Consider the following 22,060-nt stretch of genomic DNA (forward strand, 5'->3'; position numbering starts at 1 on the left):
ACATGCCCTACTGACACTGTCCTTTTCGGAGGGAGGGGGGGCACCGAACTGAGTCTTTGCCCCGGGAGAAAGAATGTCTAGCTTCACCACTGCATGTGTCTCAAAGTGGCTGCTCAAATATAGACAAGTCTCTCTGGAGATGGTATCTGTAGACCATGGCAGAGAACACATTAGTTATATGTCAGGCTCTTTTTTGCACCAGTAATAAGTAGCAATCATGTGACAGGTTTGTTTACTACTAAGAGTAGAGAAGGTAGTGATTTTTTTATCACAGGATTGTGGAACTGGCCAATGGAGTGGCACCATTGCTCCTCAGGAAAAGCAGTGGTGTCTCAAACAAATTGCCCTCATCTGCCTACACACAAAGGGTAATCTGTGAAGAGCAAAGTTGATCCTGAGCTTTTACTTTAGTCCTTCTATAAAGAAAACGTCAAAGTTTAGTTTTCCTTAACAACCCTTCTAATGGGGCCCCCTCCTTCCCCAAGCTCCATAACAGCTATGTGAACTGCTAGGGTTAAAATTATGCCAGTGGGTCATTATTTAAAGCTTAACCATGGTCAAAATAAAAAATTGCATACATGGTGCAGTATGTCAATAGCATTAACACACCAGTTTATAGCTTTCTGAGTGCTCCTTGTAACAAAGTTGTATTACCAGTTGATCCTGCCATTATATCTGTTTCTGCTATTTTTTTGTGCCAAAACCCCAATATCTGAAATCTGGAAATGGTAAAAAGTATAGCGTATCTAAGCCTAAAAACAAAAATGTAATATATTTATTATTTCCTTTATTTTCACCTGGTGATTGAGACAGTGACCTAGAGTGACAATGCTCACCATTGTATCTCTAAAAAAGTGCGTTGTCAATCTATGTTGTTTGCCTAACTTGTAATGCAAACATCTTCCCCTCTGCTTGTCTCCATTACATAGAGAGGAGTTGTTATAGTTTACAGGAAGTAGCTGTGAAAGCAAATAACATCATTGAGAGCCCATTCACACAGGGACGACTTGTCAGGCGACCTAGTCGCCTGACAAGTCGCCTCCTGTTCTGTGCTATGGAACCGTTCTAAGGGGAGCGACGCAAGTCGCTCCGACTTAGAAAAAGGCTCCTGTACGACTTCGGGGGCGACTTGGGGCGACTTGCATAGACTTCTATACAGAAGTCGTTTTGCAAGTCGCCTGGGCAGTCGTTTGCAGGTCACCTCGCTGAGGCGACCTGCAAGTCGTGTCGCCCCTGTGTGAATGGGGTCTTAGGAGTGCAGTTTAATGAACATGAAGTTGCAAGAACACTGTCTTTCTAGAACATGTATTTTTCTGTACTTGCGAAAATGTACTTAGCCTAAAAAATTAACCTAATGAAGTCACCACATCTGAGGATTGATAAGCTACAATACTGTACATTACATGTTTGTTATTGGGTTCAGATATACTTAAAAGCCCCTCAGGTTGTTGCAGAAAGCACCTTGGTTTAGGAGGGCATTTTGCATTCCAAATGCTGTGTTTGTTAAACAGTACAGTACAGTATTCACCTTAAATATTTTATTTCTATAAGGACTTATTCCAATTAAAATTGGAGCCAGAGCAATTGATCCAATCACAGGGAGCCGTTGTACAGTAGTAGGTGTCCAAACTAGCCTGGTGACAGGAATTATAACTCCAGTTATGCAACTCATTGGGCCATTGAAAAATAAAGATGCTTATCCGGTAAGTTTATAGAATGAAAATTGTGACTGACTGAACACTGGCATAGTCAACTGAATTCTAACAAAATAAATGTCTGAGTGTTTTAGTTGGAAGCCCTACAGAATGAGTTGGTTATGAGAGAGAGATTTTGGCAAGGTCAACGTACAAAGGAAGAAGAGCTTCTAAAAGATTTAAGCGCTATCGCTCTCTATGTTCTTGATGTAGCCAGAGAAGGGAAAATACATAAGGTACTGTGTACTCTATCATACTGTATCATTTGACTGGTCTTCAGAGCTATATGTGGTTTTACAGTATATTGTTTGACATTTATACGGCATTGTTATGTAAACTAATATATGGAAAATGCACCAGGATGACTAAACGAATATTTCATTCCAGCTCACCAAAGGTATAAATGTTTTCAATCTGTAGACTTTTTTAAGGCTTAGGAACCAAAACAGCTGGTCAGCAACAATATATTGCTACTTGGGTGTAAAGGTTCCACTACTGGATTTCATTGTACTGTTTATGGCTTTTTGCCAATAAACTTCAGCAGGGCATGAATGTCATGTGTGCAAAGGCAGGGTGCCTTTCGCTAATCATCAGGCTCAGGGGGACTAAGTCTACGCCCCACACTATATAAGGCTGCCTGCACGTCGGCCCCGTGTAGTGTGGTTTTGGTGTGGACGGGGAGAGAGTGTCATTTAGATCATGAGCAGGCAGGCAGATTATTCAGTTAGCTGCAGTGTATTTAATCTAAATATACAGACAGTCTCGTGTATATATATATATATATATATATATATATATATAAGAAGTTATGATATCGAAGTTGCTTTGCTGCTGCTATTCAGAGTTCTGACAAATTGATTTCTCATTATTTCTCGTGATCTCCTGAATAATCTTTTTTTTTTTTTCTCAAGATCTCCCGAAATTTTTTTTTTTTTTTTTTTGTGTGTCAAGTTACCACAACACCATTATTATCTTTTATTTTTTAACCTCAAAAGAGGTTGGTTGGTGTTGTTGTCCCTTGTTAATTTGACATTGTATTTTTGAAATGTACCTGCCTACTCACAAACAAACTGTCCTTTTTGAAGTAAAACACATAGCCAAGTATTTGTCAAAAAAAAAAATAAAAAATTTATTAGGGGTCTTAACAAAATAAAGAGGAAGGCAACTCTGGATAAACTGTTGACATTGGTGAAGCCTTTGTACCCCAGGGCAGACATCAATTATTTGATAGGCAAAATTGGTAGCCTGAGGAGTCCATTTAATAGGGAGCACAATCGGGCCCAGGACGAGAGATCGGGAGCAGCAGCAGATGACATATATGTCCCAAGGCTGTGGTCTTACAACAGCCTGCATTTTTTGCCTGACCAGACCGAACCCAGGCCATCACTCTCAACACTTCCTTGCACGCTTCCTTCCAGGCTGTGGCTGTGGTGTTGGAGGTGTTGCTGGAGGTGGTGGATAAGTCATATGGTCCAACTCACAGAAGTGGCTTTTATTGGTGAGTTGGCCCCTCTCCCCCCTATTTTGGGCCTGAAATATGACCTCCTCACAGATGAGGCGTTGGCCCTCCTCCATTACTTGCATCTTACTGGCCATCATACATGCAAAGGACTCCTGGATACTAGGGGTGGTTGTGAGGACCGCAGAAGCCTGCCGAATCAAATTAGTTGATGAGTCCTCCAGGTTCCTCCCCTTCCTGGTCCTTTTTGTTGGAAGGCAGAGGGGAGGAACCTGGGATTCAGTCAGGCTACTGGGCATGGCCACCTCCTTGCTGCCACTTTCCACGGCCACCTCCTGGCTGTCACTTTCCACCGCCTCCTGAGACTTTCCTGTGTATGAAAATGGGACATAGCTTTAGTTTTTTGGTCATCAATCACACACAATTTTGAGCTCATGACTGTTGCAAATTGAATGTTAACAAATAGAAAAGACTATCATTCTGACCCTAGCATTTTTCATTCTTGTCCTAGTCATTTTTGGCTACTACTGTCTATTGATGTGTAAACCACTTTGTTAAAACAGAAATTAGTGATCAATATTAACATCTAGTTAACATCATTAATTTTTTGACAATAAATATGTTGAACAATGCTATACCTGGCTCAAAGTGGGCTCCTCCACATCTTCCTGGGTGGAAGGCCCAGGTTGTATGTCATAAGCCTCATCTGAGGTGGAAGGAAGAGTGGAAGGAAGTGTGGAAGGAAGGGCTGAGAGTGATTGCCTGGGTTCACTGTGGTCTGACAAAAACCGCAGTCTGTCGTAGTACCAGAGCCTGGGGACATAAACGTCATCTGCTGCTGCTCTTGATCTCATGGAATCCTGGACCTTCTTGCACTCCCTATTATATGTGCTCCTCAGGCCACCAATTTTGCACTTCAAATAGTTGATGTCTGCCGTGGAAATCACCAATTCCAACAGTTGATCCAGCACTGCCTTCCTCTTTATTTTGTTGTTATAAAATTGGTGTTTCACTTGCCACAGACAGGGCAGCTCCCTGTACTTATCAGTGAAGTTGGGGAGGAAGTCATGGTCATTAAATGTATCCATTTTCTCTGCAAGACACAACACAAGACAAACCCTAATGTCAGGCTAAACTCTCCTAATCTTGTCCCAATATAGGCCTCAATCTATAAGCAGTATAGGCCACTAACCACTGATGCCCCAAGTTAAAATGGTACATTCGTTTGCACGATAGGCGCTTACGCTACTCCATCCTCCGCTCACAGATAGTACGTACGACGCATGCATGTTATGCTTTAGATACACTGTGCATGCGCGAAACTCCGCCCCTGACCTTATTTCTAGTATATTCCCCGCCCCTTCTCTTTTGGAGCAGTGGGAGAGCACATGACGGAGAGACAACAGGTGTGTGATAATAGCAGCAACGAGGAGGACGAGGAAAGCCCGAAGCCAGAAATGTCCCGATCCAGGAGGAGATTTAAGGCCTCAAATATGTCCTTTGTAGAGATGGTGGAGATGGCCGACATCTTGAAGAGGGCTGACTATGATGGGAAGTATGGACCGCACTCAAACCCAAATGTGAGAAAGGCCAAGATCATGACTAAAGTTGTGAGAAGTCTGCAGAGGAATTTTGGGGTACGACGAAACAAGGAGCAATTGAGGAAATGCTGGTCAGACCCTAAATTGAGGGAGCAGGATCAGTACAGAAGGATCTGTAAAAATAGTAAGTATTTGTCATGTGATCCTATTTTATTATTATTTGCATGCTGCTCCATGTGCTTTTCTTTACTGTTGGACAGTTTAAGAATGGCATTTAAAATGGCAAGTTTTAGGTTCGTGGGGACAGTAATCGTTCATAGTAAACATTGTTCGTTCGACCACTAATACAATGTTTTTTGCAGATGCAGGTTAACTAAATTTGTTCAGGCCTATTTGTATTAAAAGAAGTTTAGTACATTGTTGTCTAGATGTGTTTTTAACCAGAATGAAATGCAAACTTGATTCAGTGTAAGGAGAGGACACTCAGCAGCTGTTTATACATCTGGATGCAGGAGTACTAGGGTGTCCCACACAGGTGCTCCAGTGGATACTAGGGGTGTCTCCATGTGTGAAACTTTACCAAAAAAGGTAAGTATTCCAGCTCAAAGAAAGGGAAAAAATCATGTCTTCAGCTTGGAACTCTGCCAAAACAGACAATTGTACAACACTTCCAAACAATGTTTCATATTCATATTTCTTGCCTCAAATATCTGTGTACTAAGTATACATTTTTTTTTATTCACATAGGGGAAAAAAGAATCGGGACATCTGAGGACACCACAAACCCCACACCTCCTAAAGAAGGGGAAATCCCCACACACCATGAATAAGATGTGTAGGGAAGAGACGTTCAGGAATTGGGCAAAATAGTGACCACAACAGGTCAGTGTCTGAGACCACAGCTTCAGGTAATAGATGTATGCCTGCATATTTATAATACATGGTGTGTTTTCTTATTTTTAGGTGATGTGGATGTTGTGGAAGAAGAAACTCATTTCAACAGTGCAAGTGCACAGATCCTCATTGGGGAGATCATGGTGTGCAATCTGGAATTAGAAAAGATCAAGGAAAACATCAATGATGTTGAGAAAAGACTCAACAACATCATTGATGTTTTAGGCAGAATCTAAAACACCCAAAAATGTTGACAGTTTGTCTTAATATTTTTTATTTTTACAAAATTTTTAAAGTAATTTGAAAGACAAATTTTGAAGATGCACACAGTGTGTCAACATGTGCTATCTGCCATCACGGGATATCAATGTACACGTTTTGTGGGTGCAACCCCTTCCTCGCAACTAAAGTAGATAAGAGGAAGGGGTTGCACCCCCGAAACACGTCCATTGATCACCCATGATGGGAGCTAGCACATGTTGACATTAGGCATGGGATCAGGAGGGAGATCCACATTTTCACTCCCAATTGTGTGCATCTTCAAAATTTGGCTTTTACAGGGATGACATCACCCCATCTGATGAAGGCAAGATCAACACTTGGGATGAGCTTCGCGTTCGAGTCGAACCCATGTTCGACTCGAACATCGGCTGTTCGATCGTTCGCCGAATTGCGAACGTTATGGGCCGTTCACATCAAATTCGTGTGGCGCGTCACGGCCCACAATTCACTGCGGCATCGCAGTGCATTGCTGGCTGATGATTGGCCAAGCATGCACTATGACCCGCATGCTTGGCCAATCACAGCGCCGTCGGTAGAGAGAGCTGTAATTGGCCAAAGCCAGGGTGGCTTTGGCCAATTATGGCTCAGGGGGTTTAGAACACGCCCCACACTATATAAGGCCACCTGCATGGCGGCCCTGAGTAGTGTGTTCCGGCGTGCTGAGAGATAGAGGAGAGACAGTGTCATTTCATTTGAGTTAGCTAGATTAGGCAGGACAGTCAGTGAGTTAGCTGCACTTACAGTGTATTGTGTATATATATATGCATCCCAGGTGTTGCATATATATATATATATATATATATATATATATATATATATATATACACTGTATTCAGTTTAGCTAGATCCGTTCCTGTTATCTTCCTACTGACAGGCAGACTTGTCTTGTTACAGTATTTACAGCTACCTGAAGAAAAAATTGCTGGTGTTCTTTTGATCCTATTAGTACCACAGTCAGGCAGCTAGACTATTTACAGTTAGTGTAGTGCGTCCTCCTCACAGTGTTCAGTTAAAGCTACAAGTTAGTTTAGTGTGACCTCTGCACAGTGTTTAGCTAAAACTACAAGTTAGTGTAGTGCACAGTGTTCAGCTAAGGCTACAAGTTAGGGTAGTGCGTCCTCCTCACAGTGTTCAGCTAAAGCTACAATTTAGTGTAGTGAGACCTCTACACAGTGTTCAGCTAAAGCTACAAGTTAGTGTAGTGCGTCCTGCTCACAGTGTTCAGCTAAAACTACAAGTTAGTGTAGTGCGTCCTCTGCACAGTGTTCAGCTAAAGCTACAAGTTAGTGTAGTGAGACCTCTGCACAGTGTTCAACTAAAGCTACAAGTTAGTGTAGTGTGTCCTGCTCACAGTGTTCAGCTAAAACTACAAGTTAGTGTAGTGCATCCTACTCACAGTGTTCAGCTAAAGCTACAAGTTGGTGTAGTGTGTCCTCCTCACAGTGTTCAGTGAAAACTACAAGTTAGTGTAGTGCGACCTCTGCACAGTGTTCAGCTAAAGCTACAAGTTAGTGTTGTGCGTCCTCCTCACAGTGTTCAGCTAAAACTACAAGTTAGTGTAGTGAGACCTCTGCACAGTGTTCAGCTAAAGCTACAAGTTAGTGTAGTGTGTCCTCCTCACAGTGTTCAGCTAAAGCTACAAGTTAGTTTAGTGTGACCTCTGCACAGTGTTCAGCTAAAGCTACAAGTTAGGGTAGTGCGTCCTCCTCACAGTGTTCAGCTAAAACTACAAGTTAGTGTAGTGCGACCTCTGCACAGTGTTCAGCTAAAGCTATAAGTTAGTGTAGTGCATCCTCCTCACAGTGTTCAGCTAAAACTACAAGTTAGTGTAGTGAGACCTCTGCACATTGTTCAGCTAAAGCTACAAGTTAGTGTAGTGCATCCTGCTCACAGTGTTCAGCTAAAACTACAAGTTGGTGCAGTGCGACCTCTGCACAGTGTTCAGCTAAAGCTACAAGTTGGTGTAGTGAGACCTCTGCACAGTGTTCAGCTAAAGCTACAAGTTAGTGTAGTGCATCCTGCTCACAGTATTCAGCTAAAACTACAAGTTAGTGTAGTGCGACCTCTGCACAGTGTTCAGCTAAAGCTACAAGTTAGTGTAGTGAGACCTCTGCACAGTGTTCAGCTAAAAATACAAGTTAGTGTAGTGCATCCTGCTCACAGTGTTCAGCTGAAACTACAAGTTAGTGTAGTGCGTCCTCCTCACAGTGTTCAGCTAAACCTACAAGTTGGTGTAGTGCGTCCTCCTCACAGTGTTCAGCTAAAGCTACAAGTTGGTGTAGTGTGTCCTCCTCACAGTGTTCAGCGAAAACTACAAGTTAGTGTAGTGCAACCTCTGCACAGTGTTCAGCTAAAGCTACAAGTTAGTGTAGTGCGTCCTCCTCACAGTGTTCAGCTAAAACTACAAGTTAGTGTAGTGAGACCTCTGCACAGTGTTCAGCTAAAGCTACAAGTTAGTGTAGTGCGTCCTCCTCACAGTGCTCAGGTAGAACTACAAGTTAGTGTAGTGCGACCTCTGCACAGTGTTCAGCTAAAGCTATAAGTTAGTGTAGTGCGTCCTGCTCACACTGGGGCAGAGGTTCTGTCAGCTCTGCAGGGGCAGGTTCAGAGGTGGTTGACGCCATGCCAACTTAAGGCAGGAATGGTGGTTTGCGACAATGGCACCAACCTCCTCTCTGCCCTCCGACAGGGACAAATGACCCATGTGCCCTGTTTGGCTCACGTCCTTAACTTGGTGGTGCAGCGGTTCTTGGGCAGGTAGCCGGGCTTACAGGATGTCCTGAGGCAGGCCAGGAAAGTCTGTGTGCATTTCCACCAGTCATATAATGCCAGTGCCCGGCTGGCAGACCTCCAAAAGGAGTTTAACCTGCCCAAGAACCGCCTAATCTGTGGCATGCCCACCAGGTGGAACTCAACGTTGGCCATGCTGCAGCGGCTGCACAAGCAGCAGAGGGCCATCAATGAGTACCTGTGCGACTATGGCACCAGGACAGGGTCAGGGGAGCTTGTTTTTTTTTTCCCCACGCCAGTGGGCCATGATCAGGGATGCATGCACTGTCCTGTCACCATTTGAGGAGGCCACGAGGGTGGTGAGCAGTGACAGTGCATGCATCGGTGACACTGTCCCCCTTGTCCACCTGTTGGAGCACACGCTGCGTGGAATAATGGACAGGGCACTTGAGGCAGAACAGAGGCAGGAAGAGGAGGACTTCCTTAGCTCTCAAGGCCCCCTTTATCCAGACAGTGTTCCTGCGTGCCCACCGATCACACAGGAAGAGGACGAGGACGAGGAGGAGGAGGATTGTGTCAGTATGGAGGTGGAGCCTGGCACTCAGCATCAGCAGCAGTCTTTAAGGGATCAGTCCCAAGAAACACATGGACTTGTATGTGGCTGGGAGGAGGTGGCTGCGGACCATGTCGTCCTTAGTGACCCAGAGGACTCCGGACCGAATGCCTCAGCAAACCTACGCTGCAAGGCCTCCCTGATCCTGCAAATCCTGCGTAAGGATCCTCGTATTCGTGGTATCAAGGAGAAGGACCAATACTGGCTGGCAACCCTCCTTGATCCACGTTACAAGAGTAGGGTTGCAGACCTTAGCTTGCCATCGCAGAGGGAGCAGAGGATGAAACATCTTCGAGAGGCCTTGCAGAAAGGTCTGTGCAACGTGTTCTCAGAGACTGGGAGGTTACAAACTCCTGTTTATGGACAACGTGTTGCTGAGGCTTCGGTCAGTCAAAGAAGGGGCGGTGGAGAAGGTGGCCGTCTGACCGATGCGTTCAGACAATTTTTTGGTCCGCAGCCCCAAGGTATGATCAGTTCCAGCAACCATCGCCAGCGTCTGTTTTACATGGTGCAGGAATACCTAGGGGCAAGATCTGATTTGGACACCTTTCCCACCGAAAATCCTCTGGGTTACTGGGTCTTGAGGATGGATCACTGGCCAGAGCTTGCACAGTGTGCAAGTGAGCTACTGGCCTGTCCTGCATCCAGCGTTCTTTCGGAACGCACATTCAGTGCTGCTGGAGGCTTTGTAACCGATCACAGGGTGCGTCTGTCCACCGATTCGGTCGATCGACTGACCTTCATAAAAATGAATCAGTCTTGGATCACCACCAGCTACCAAGCACCTGATGCTGATGTAACCGAATAATTTTTTTTGAAATCTCAGATCCCTTCAAAGACTGCCTATGCTGATGCTGAGTGACTATCCTGAGTAATTATTCTCTTCCTCCTTAATGATCACGCTTATAGCTTGTAAGAACATTTTTGGTTCTAAGCGCCACCACCAGTGCCTAAGGTCCAATTTTTCAGCCCCTGTTTAACAGGGGCGTGTAATTACAATTTTTGATGCAATACTTTGCAGCAGGGCTCGTTCCTGCGTTCCAACTAGAGTATCTGTGAGGGGTTGCAGTGTTGTGGCACCAACACCAGTGCCTAAGGCCCAATTTTTCAGCCCCTGTTCAACAGGGGCATGTAATTACAATTCTTAATCTAATATTTCACAGCAGGGCCCGTTTCTGCACCCACCAAGAGCGAGTGAGGACTTACAGTGTTGTGGCACTAGCACCACCACCACCAAAGGCCCAATTTTTCTGCCCCTGTTCAACAGGGGCATGTAATTACAATTCTTGATCTAATATTTCACAGCAGGGCCCTGTGAGGGCTTACAGTGTTGTGGCCACAACAACACATAAGGCTCAAATTTCTACTGAGTATATAGGGCAGGCCCCTACTTTCAAACATCCAACTTACAAACGACTCCTACTTGCAAACGGAAGGAGACAACAGGAAGTGAGATGAAATCTACCCCTAGGAAGGGAAATTCTCTCCTGTAAGAGTTAATATGGGAAAAACGTTTCTCCTTTCCACTGATGCTTTATCACCAATCCTTGTTTCACAAAAAAACACAAATTTTCAAAAAACATTTGCATTGGGACAAAAAATGAGGTGAAATCTTCTGAAGAGGAGCACAGACAGCAAAACATATGTCACAGGGGTGATAACCCTTCCCTATGTTTTCCAAAAAGCTTAAAATAGATTTTTTGACTGGAGCTAAACACGTTAAAAATGTACCAGTTCAAAATTACAAACAGATTCTACTTAACAACAAACCTACAGTCCCTGTCTTGTTTGCACCGCCTGTATACTGCTGTCCAGAGTATATAGGGCCTGGTGGCCCCACACCTTTCCTTTTTTTAATTTGGGTGCAGGGTTCCCCTTAATATCCATACAAGACCCAAAGGGCCTGGTAATGGACTGGGGGGTACCCATGCTATTTGTCTCACTGATTTTCATCCATATTGCCAGGACCCGACATTACATTAAAGCCGCAAGCAGTTTTAAATGACTTTTTTTCCTTTCAAAATGACATTTTGCGCAGGGACTGTTCTAAGCACGGGAAACACGCGCCACTTTACAGGCATACTATAGACACACCCCAGGTACCATATTTAAAGGAATATTTCACTTTTTTTTTTTTAACTTTAAGCATCATTAAAATCACTGCTGCCGTTTTTAAAAGTTTTTTTGCATTGATACATGTCCCCTGGGCAGGACCCTTTTTAGGACAATACCATGCAAATTAGCCTTTAAAATGAGCACGAATTTTCCGTCCGTTCGCAGGTTCTGGTGTGAACTGAACCGGGGGGTGTTCGGCTCATCCCTAATCAACACAGTTTTGAAATACTAATGTCACATATTGCCTTCAATTTATCAAAGTTGAACTTTGTAAGTTTTTGAGTTGTGTATGTTATGATTTTAAAAATGCCTGTTTAACCAAAAAAGACTATTTCTACTGTCAAACATAAATGTTATACAACAAAAATATTGGTTTGTTAAAAAACCCTTTTATAACGCTCATGTGAATGTGCACGGAGTAAAATGTTTTATACTCAACAATGTGTGGTTTCTTCTTTCAATGCTCAATACCAGTTTTTGGAGTAAGTTGTTGTAGTTACAGTGACAATGGGGGTATTTACTAAAGGCAAATCCACTTTGCATTACTTTGCATTTTCTGTGCACTTTCAAATGCACTTGTAATGCAAAGTGGATTTTCCTTTAGTAAATAACCCCCACTGTGCTCTAAAATGTGCCCCAATCAGGCCATTTTAGGGACTCAAAGCAATTAATTCATGGAGCTGAAAAAGATGATTATTTTTTTCATTAATGCATTACATACATTAACAACAAAAACAATGTGTGTGTGTAGCAGACCCACAACATAATAGTTAGCTGAAGAAGAGATTATCACCTCATGTATCAAATAAATTACGTTTGCACTATTGAAGAAAATGGCCAAAAAGAAAAGGCCATTGTAGAACTTAGGAGACAGCTAAAACACAAGCAGTAAATCAAATAAAATACGAGTTCAGTTTATACCAAAAAAATTTTTTTTAAATGTTTCACACATTGTCTGGCATATCAATGGCCCCCCTACCCACAAAGTACTCTAGGTACTTTTGTCTTACTTTGCGGGCACTTTGGGAGGGCAAGCCAGGACGGCCAGCTTCAAGTGCCATCAGGGTTGTTGGATCAGGAAAGCCGGCCTCAGTCCCAACTGAAGCCACATAGTTTGTTGCTTTTTTCCTTAAATAATTATGGAGTATGCAGCAGGCAAGGACAATATTATTCAGTTTATATTCCGCCATGTTGATTGCTGTGAGAAATAGGTGGAACCGGCTGGCCATTATTTCAAATGCATTCTCCACCACTCTTCTGGCTGTGGCCAGCTGGTAATTAAAAACCCTCTGGTCTGGGATGAGGGTCCTCAGGGCCACATCACATGGTCACCCAGCCCAAACGCTTCATCAGCGACGAACACAAATGGGAGACCAACCACATTGTATTCCGGAGGTGGCAAGTCCAAGTCGTCATTCGGGAGACGTCTGAAAAACTCCATGTGGGTGATGACTCCACCATCCGACATCCGTCCATTTTTCCCCACGTCCACATACAGGAACTCGTATGTCACAAACACCACTGCCAACATCACAATGCTATTAAACCCCTTATAGTTGTAATAGTATGACCCCGAGTTGGGGGGTGGGACTATGTGGACATGCTTCCCATCTATTGCCCCTCTGCAGTTGGGGAAGTCCCAATGCTGGCAAACTGGGAAGACATAGTCTGCCATTCCTGTGTGTTTGAAGGAAACTATGGAGTCAAATAAGAAAAAAAAAATAATGAGTACTTCTGCACAAAGCATTGCAAGCAGATTCGACACAAACATTCTTGGCCAACATAAGTATAACATTTCTTGAATTGTGTATTTAAAGACAAAAGTATAAGGTCCACTTATCAAATTCCTCACCCCCTCTGATGGCCCATTGTAAAAATTATAGGGTGGGGGGGGTAGATGTTTTGGACTGTTAAACCTCTCTACTTCATTGAGAGCTGAATGCATAAATAATGTGTGTTACTTTTTACTTACACTATTGGCAGCCCACTGGACAGGTAAGAAGTGTCATAATACAAAAATATGAATACACACTATCCAAATTGAAGCACATTTTTACATTCTGCAATTACCTATTAAGTTAATAGGAGAACAAAACTTTAAACAGTACCATTTGAAAGTATTCAGGCAGGCCCTTGCACTACATACTTTAGTAAATGTATCCATAAATCTGACCACAAAAGAGGTAGGTATAGTGTGTATGGGTTTGGCAAAGTCAGCAGATAGTGTATTGGTATCGGTTGACTTAGCGGTTGGGGGGGAGGGAGGGTTCCAAATGAGTTTTGCCCCCCTCCCCAAAAAAAGCCTCTTGCACTCTGCATGCATTTAAAGACAAAAATAACATTTGGCCACACTTTAGGGGGTGTTTAGGGTAAGCACAAAATACATTGTTAAGTGACTAGGCTAGGTGTATGGGCTCAGGATAGCATGCTGGGGAGGTTACTGAAGGCAAATATGCATGAAGGACAAAAAAAGGAACTTTAAAAGCTTACAGCATGCGTGAGGACAAAGAGGACATTCACAGCATGTTACAATCATGGTAATTATGAAATGATGAAATAAATACAATACATTAGCAAACATTAAATACATAGAATGTGATGTTAAAGGAGAAAACTTACCTTAATATAGTCCTTCTGCAGGACCTGAATAATGACAGAACAGGTCTCTGGAATAATGATTCCCAGAGCCTGGGGAGAGATGCCAGTCGAGAACTTGATGTCCTGCAGACTTCTCCCCGTTGCCAAGTACCGCAAGGTGGCGACGAGCCTTTGCTCAGGAGTGATAGCTTGCCGCATGCAGGTTTCCTGCTTCATAACATAAGGGGACAGCAAAGCCAACAGATGGTGAAAAACGAGGTCCGTCATCTGGAGATAATTCCTGAGAATTATGCTGGAGCAACCAATTCTTCGTCCATGAACTCCTCCTCGCCCTGTTCATGGACTCGACTTGGATCAAAGCAAGGACTCCAGCACCAAGCCCTTGCACAGCACAAACTCTACGACGAGTACGTATGGGCAACATGGCTAGAAAACGGTTGGCTGGTCAGAACGAATAACAGAACGCACTGAAAATCAGAAAGGACCTGAGAAGAACGAGCTGAAAATCAGAAACGAGCGGACAAGAATGCACTGCAAGACAGATATGAACTAATAAATAGAACGCGCTGAAAGACAGTAACAAACTGACAATACGCACTGAAGAACAGATACGAACCCACAAGCAGAAACTGAAAAGCAGTAATGAACTGAAAAGCACGAGGCTGAAAAGCACGAATCGTCTCTCACCAAACTTCTACTAACACGAGATAAACACAAGATTAGCAGAAGGAGCTCAAAGGGTGGCGCACTGGCTATTGAAATTCCTTTTTATAGTCCCGTTGTACTTATTGTACGTCACCGTGTTCCTGACGATTGGAATTTCCGACAACATTTGTGTGACCGTGTGTATGCAAAACAAGTTTAAGCCCACATCCGTCTGAAAAAAATCCACGGTTTTGTTGTCAGAATGTCCGATCGTGTGTATGCTGCATTAGGGTTAATGCAGGGTGAAGATACAAGTGGTTACCAAGGGTAACAAAGGTTTCTCCAGCACTCTGTCATAAGTGTACATGACAGATGCAGAAGTTGTTGCCCGCTCTCTTTTCATGAGCAGGTCCATCTCCCATAGCAACGGGAGCAGATCAGCGCCATAGAGGTCATCAGCTGGTGCACAGGTACAGGAGAGGAAGAGTTAAGTGAGTGCCCGCATGGAGTCAGCGCTAGATGCATGGCAGGGCTCTATTTTGTTACTGGGAGTGAGGTAGCAGAGACACGCTGGTCAGGTGGAGAGGGCATTGCTCTGCGTATCCCTCCTAAAAGTTTACTAGATTTCAGTTGTCTGTTCAAGTAAAGGTACCCCATGTGTACGGCAGTGACCCTAACCCAAGTGCCTAATGTAGTCCAGAAGAACCCACCCCAGGTCTCTTGTGTGAGCCTTACTTGGCTCCCAACGAGGGGGGACATGGAGAAAATGTCACTCATCTACTCCCCCCCAACCACAGGCATATTAATGTAAATGATGCAGAGGTGGGAAAGGTGCAGAGATGTTCTAGTCCTGGGCCCATTTTTGTATGGTCTGAAAAGCAGATATGCCATCTAGAGTCACCTCTATGACCATTCTTTAATATAATTAAAAGTGTTTCTTTTTTATTCCGGTTTATTTATTTTCATGAAAGACTGGATTTTTTTCAAATATGTGGAGTATTGTATGTTTATTTTTTTCTGCAAATTATATTTTTTATTTAGATCAAGCTTAAAGAAAGAATAGCATTAATGGACGAATTGTGCCAGTCTTTGGAAGAAGATTCTTTGAGAGAAGTCCAGAGAAGAGCATGCTCCAACCTAAACAGCTTACTTATCAAGATGTGTCAGCTGCCAATTGGAGGTAAGTGAGTATCACTTTGTTAGAACTAGGGCTTCTATACATGAGTTTCAGCTTATTTTCCCTATGAAGTGTGGGTTGCAAGTTCTTGACTGTTTTTAGGGTGTTTATTTTGTGGATTATAGGTAACTACTAACTACAACTTGGCCTTGGGTGTATATGTGGATCTGTGAATCTAATCATTAGCTATTTATGGATGATAGCCTTGGTTTATAAAGATATTGAGAGGTTTAGTGAAAACAGTTGTTTATGTCAGGGTTGAACACTATTCATCTTCCAACATTTTACTTTTGGGATCTTGTATGCAAAACTGTCAAAAAGTGTCTATTTTCTCTTTTTTTGGCAGAAGGCAACACTGAAGAGAAGGAACAACAGCAAATATTTTCACTGGTTATTAAGAAAACAACAGAAAAATTAATGGAATTCGCTAAGAAAATTGAGCAGGAGTCTGAGAGACAGATCAGCCAATTGAGGGAGTGGATGAAGAGTAGAGAACAAGCTAGTGAAGCTGTAGTTAAAGCAAGGCAAACCACTGTAAGTGATATTAACACAGATACTGATTTTCAGACTGCATTACTGCAGTGTTTTTTGAGCTACACAGGACCCTCAGCTGTTTAAGAATTTAAAGGATAAGTTTATGGTTCATAACATGTTACATGTTACACCCATATTCCTGGTGTAACATGTAACATATTACAGATTCAGCAGCCCCTGCACCCCATTCCCGATCCCCTATTTTGACAGTGAGCAGGGGATCTTCTCCCACCTGCTTGCTGTCACAATTTAAGAATCAGCCTGCCCGGCCACATCATTCATTCACAAGGTTCTATGAAAGCGAAAGCTACAAGTACCGACATCCTTTGAGGCTGTCGTATTGTGTAATTTCCAGTGGACTATTAGAACGCTGTTAAGTGCTCTAGCTAGTTCATTGATTCTTCCTGTCAATGTGTAACTGCCTGCCCATAGGAGGTACGAACAGACAACTAATACAGACTGTCTGCAAAGAACCCTGCATTGCACAAACGATCCGCTGATTGTGGGAGCAATGCTTTGCAGGCTCATAGTAAAAAAATAATGCATGCACATTTTCTTACCTGCAAAAAGATGTGCATTTATTATATTTTTACAAAGGTGAACTTATCCTTTAATTTGAACAGGGCCCCATCTGTTCTCTGGCAAAAAAGCTACAATTCTTTTTTGCAGCTCGGTATATCCAAAATGTTTATAGTTGTAATAAACCCAAACAAAAACATAATATAACATTGCTGCTTACCAATGCTTAACCTGTTGCCAAACCGCCATAGGTGTATGTTGGCCGCTATAAGAGCTGTTGGAGGCACGTGCACATGCCCACGGCATGGCGCCAGAGCCTATGCGCATGTCCAGTGGCCGTGATGTCACCCCCATTACTAGTAAAAAATAAATTATTAATAAAAATGGCATAAATCTATCCCCTATTTTGTAGACGCTATAACTTTTGCGAAAACCAATCAATATACGCTTATTGCGATTTTTTTTACCAAAAATATGTAGAAGAATACATATTGGCCTAAACTGATGAAGACTTTTTTTTTTGGGGGGGGGGGGATTTTTATTATAGCAAAAAAGTTAAAAAAAAAATTTTTTTTTTCAAAATTGTCTGTCTTTTTTTGTTTATAGTGCAAAAAATAAAAACCGCAGAGGTGATCAAATACCACCAAAAGAAAGCTCTATTTGTGGGAAAAAAGGATATAAATTTTGTTTGCGTACAACGTCGCACGACCGTGCAATTGTCAGTTAAAGTGACGCAGTGCCATATTGCAAAAAATTACCTAGTCAGGAAGTGGGTAAATCCTTCCGGGGCTGAAGTGATTAAATGTAGTGCCTGCATTTTTTATTTTTTTTAGTCATTTTCTTTATTTCCACCTAGTGATCCTGCTAGTAACATGCGTCCTGGCTTATGGTATCTCCACTCTGGATGGAGGAACAATGGAGACACCTTTGGACAGCAGCATTGTCAGTCTGGAGAGAGGGTAGTGTTTGATGCACCAATCTATTTTGATGGACTTGACTAGCAAATTACTGAACTCAAGTTAAAGCGGAGCGCCGCCGAAAAATTTTTTTTTAAAAGTCAGCAGCTACAAATACTGCAGCTGCTGACTTTTAAAACATGGACAGTTACCTGTCCGGGGAGCCCGCGATGTCGGCACCCGAGGCCGAAGCGTCTCTCCGTCCTCGGGTGCTGCCGCCTCCATCTTCGGTAAGGGAATCAGGAAGTGAAGCCGTGCGGCTTCACTTCCCGGTTCCCTACTGCGCATGCGCGAGTCGCGCAGTGCAATACGGATGGTCCCTGTTGCCTCTGGGACCCGTGTGTTTCCCAGCAGGCAGCGGGGAGGGAGCAGGAAGTGGCGTAAATAACCGCAGATTCTGCGGCTATCTATGCCGGAAGTGGGTACAGATACCTGTAATATACAGGTATCGGTACCCCCCTCCCCCCTGAAAGGTGCCAACTGTGTCACCGGAGGGGGGGAGGAATCTGATGAGTGGAAGTTCCACTTTTGGGCGGAACTCCACTTTAAGACTCTTTAGGCAGCTACAGCAACATTTTTTTTTTTTTTAACTTGTGGGATAAAGGCTTTACACCAGTGAATACAATTTGACGATTGTAAGCACCTCTGTCAGTGTTAAATGATTTGTCTCAACCCTCTAACTGCACATTTGCTTGACAGCTTAGCCTATTAAAAAAGTTGAGAAATACCAAATTAAATCTGGCCATACACTGTCAGAGTTAGCCAATGGGATGAACAGAAAAAAATTAAGACAGATTCCTCCATCCACACAAATGAGGTGGATGGAGGATTTCCCCCTCGGCACATTGTATTCTGACAGCAGCACCTTAAGCTGTCAAAATACACTGATCAGTGGCTGTACCATGTCCCTTTGACTAAGATTGATCAAATGAACGACTTCTGTTGAGCGGGGACTGCCACAAACTGATTGAAAACAGATAAAATAACCAAGCTAAAAAAAATTAAGAAAAGAAAACACACATGCACAGACTCAACCCAGAAGGAAGACCAGGAGAAGATGGAAGCACCCATAACCAGCAGGAGCATTAACAGCGGAGGGCTGGAGGGCATCGCTTGACAGGTAAGTCTGCCATAATGTGCTAATATGTGGTGCATATTACCACATTATGGCTAACCACTCCTGGGAGCTCAATAAATTTAAAAAAGTGGCATTTACTATGATTTAAGGATTGGTAAGCTGCAATATAATACATTTTTGTTTTTGGGCTTAATATCACTTTTAAGTCGCCCATTTCTGTCATAAAATTATTTAAGTGACAATGTTCTATAATCTTTTCTCTAGAATTTATTACCCTCAGTACTCTGCCCTCAGTAGATGAGCTATTCTACCGTATTCAGCCCACTGCCCCTTTTAACACCTTTGCACCTAAAAGTAAAACAAATCTTAATGCCTAAGCACAATTTTGCAACTTTGACATGTGTTAGTAAAACTGTACATATCATCACAACTACTTTGTGCATCCAGTTTAAGTATACTACATTTTTTCAGGACAAATTGGGCTTTCATTTGGTGATAAATGGTAATGGATATCTCCTGATTTTTTTTATTATCAAAGGAAAACTGCCCCAAAATAGTACAATAGTATAGTATAGTTGTTTGTACACATAGTACAGACCAAAAACAATAGTGCGCATTTTGCTTTTTTCTGGTAAAAATTGATAGGTACATAGATGCCTTAATAAAGTGATAAGAAATACAAATGTAGCCCTCTTTTGGGAGGGGTTATGAGAAATCAGCCTGCAATGGGCCTCTCACTGCCAGGAACTATCATGTAGCACTGGAACTCACGGTCAGCTGATTTACTCTGTGCTTTAGTCCCTCCCTAGTCTCTCCTGGTACAGGATTTAGGAGCATGGACAGGACATGTGGCTGAGACTTTCTTTCTCTCTCCACTTCCTCCTTCTGGGGCTTCCAAGCCAACAGCCAGGGGCAGGGAGTGCATAAATGATATATTTACTACACAAGTTTTAGCTTCTATTTTTTTTTTTTTTTTTTTACTTTGTGTACTTCTAAACCCAAGCATACATTTAGCTTTAATACATATAATGGTTTAATTGTGTTCATGCAGATCATGATGAAATACATTGATGAGTTTGAAGATCACATCAAGAAAACACTGTCAGGAGTAGACTCTGCCTATTGTAGGCTGGAATATATGAGGGAACAGAATAAAATTCAAGGGCTTCTGGCTAAGGTATGGACCATTTATAGAAACTACTAAACATTTTAGTGGTTAGATTATGTAAAAAGTAATTATTATGTCATGAAGGTCATTTATTCTTGAGTTTACTGCTTGGAGCTTTCATTTTATGTATACAACATCACTTATCCAAAGCAAGCAGCTTTGATATGAATGTATGTGCTTTACATTTGATGCAATTGAGACCATTTACTATACGAGAGTGTATTACCAATGACATTGAAGTTCCATTGAAAATACATTTCAGACCTATCAAATAGAAGAGAAACATTTTTTCAGCTATGTTTAGTTAAATGATATACTCAGTGGAAGGTAGACATGTGCGGTTTGTTTCATTCCAAATTGATATTCGGATGATTTTTTTGGTAGTTAGAGATTTGGATATATCCGAATACGCAAATTACAGTATGAACGAAGTTTACCGAATGCTCCAAATAACTAGACGAAATTCGTCCGAATTTTCTAAATTCTAATTGAAATTTGAATCGAATTTTACATCAAATTCCATTTGATTTCGAATTGTAAACATATTTCTGAAATCAAAGACTGTGTGTGGTATTAGAGTACCAAATCAAAATAATGCTGTTTTTGTTAAGCCAAAGGTGATTTAAAGAGTCATTGTAATCATTTGGTGCAGATTTTTCTTTTGTTTGTTCACTTTTCCGCATTTGAATCAAAAAAATATATGTAACATTTTCGTTTCGACCTATTCGTAATTTATCAGTTTGAACGCTTCGAAACAAAAAATCTGTAAATTCGAAGAGAATTCAAAAAAAGACAAAACTAATTCCGAATACGAATTCCAAATAAGAAACCTGAATACGAATTGAATTGCATTTAACTAAATTAAATAACAAAATTAACGAATCTAAAGGAAAGAAACAAAACAATAGTGGAAGGTTATCATTTGCAATAAAGTAATTTTTGTTTTAGTCATATTTGTTAGGGACATCACCTCATTATACCAACCTACAAAGATCATACTGGGATGTGAGCAGGAAAGACCACAGACATATTGGTCAAATGTTGATTCCTATGTTGAAACACCTAATGGAAGCCATGGAAGGAAGTAAAAAGTCTACATCACTGACAGAGAGACAGCCTCCTGTATCAGGTATGCCAACTACTCCGATGTTCCCAGATAGTAATCCCACACCAGCTGCTGCAGCAAACTTGATATGCATAGACCAAATTTGATGACACTCTATTATTAAAGCTCTTCACCACGCACCATATTATTGAAAATGCAATTTATTAAGTTATGTGATTAATAAATTCCTTAAATTTATTATTGTATAGAAGCACATAAAAACATGAATCTGTCTTGATAGCAAATCTCTTTAACAGCAATATTCAGACTAAGAACATAAGGGTCGCCACTCTGAGCCACTCAGAGCTTTATTCCTTTGTTTAATGATGTCAGTCTAACACTAGGACCATGCTTACACCAGGAGAGAGCACAGAGATTACATCAGTGATTCTGCTCTTTCATTGTTCCATCACATACTGGGCAGGTCTTGGAAGAGAATGTGTTGCTTCGCTGCAAGGAGACCAAAGACTGTGTTGCCTGATTGTGTTGTCTGGCAGGGAGGCTTCGATACCAAGACTGGCTTAAAGCGGAGTTCTGCTTAAAAAAAAAAAAAAATTAAAAGTCAGCAGCTACAAATACAGCAGCTGCTGACTTTTAATAATCAGACACTTACCTGTCCCAGGGTCCAGCGATGTGGGGGAAGGAAGCCCTGCTCATCTCCCCCTCCTTTCTGTGGCGCTGGCATTGTAACTGTGGGCGCCCAGCTCTGGCTCCACAGCCGGGCACCCACTGCGCATTGCCGAGAGGGAGGGGCAAGAGGTGATCTCCCTTCCGGTGCTGCGGTGCGCCAGGAGGAAGTGGGAGCTGGGACCCTCTAAAAAGAGGGTATCTGTCCCCCCCCCCAAAAAAATGACATGCCATTTTTGTGTGGAACTCCGCTTTAACTGCATTGCAAATCTTTTATCGGGTAAAGCAGTGCACATATGAGTTACCTGAAGCTTTTTCATGCATA

The 22,060-nt window shown here is 42.4% G+C and overlaps 1 protein-coding gene across 1 annotated transcript; it reads left to right on the plus strand.

The window, feature by feature from the left end:
- The first annotated feature begins 1,586 nt into the window (after positions 1–1,586).
- On the plus strand, positions 1,587–21,727 carry LOC141110054 (uncharacterized). Its single transcript, XM_073601286.1, has 6 exons — positions 1,587–1,703; positions 1,790–1,930; positions 15,613–15,751; positions 16,095–16,282; positions 19,887–20,012; positions 20,952–21,727. Exons 1-6 carry the CDS (start codon positions 1,662–1,664, stop codon positions 21,213–21,215), a joined length of 900 nt encoding a protein of 299 aa, XP_073457387.1. The 5' UTR covers positions 1,587–1,661; the 3' UTR covers positions 21,216–21,727.
- The last annotated feature ends 333 nt before the right edge of the window (positions 21,728–22,060 follow it).

This window comes from Aquarana catesbeiana, linkage group LG10, assembly GCF_042186555.1.
Source record: "Aquarana catesbeiana isolate 2022-GZ linkage group LG10, ASM4218655v1, whole genome shotgun sequence".
Lineage (NCBI taxonomy): Eukaryota > Metazoa > Chordata > Amphibia > Anura > Ranidae > Aquarana > Aquarana catesbeiana.

What these genes read in the sequence shown, in the direction of transcription:
- LOC141110054 (XM_073601286.1), top strand. Translation starts at nt 1,662, where the DNA reads ATGCAACTCATTGGGCCATTGAAAAATAAAGATGCTTATCCG. An exon ending in AAAATAAAGATGCTTATCCG is followed by an intron (nt 1,704 to 1,789) that starts GTAAGTTTATAG and finishes TGAGTGTTTTAG; the next exon opens with TTGGAAGCCCTACAGAATGA. An exon ending in GTGTCAGCTGCCAATTGGAG is followed by an intron (nt 15,752 to 16,094) that starts GTAAGTGAGTAT and finishes TTTTTTTGGCAG; the next exon opens with AAGGCAACACTGAAGAGAAG.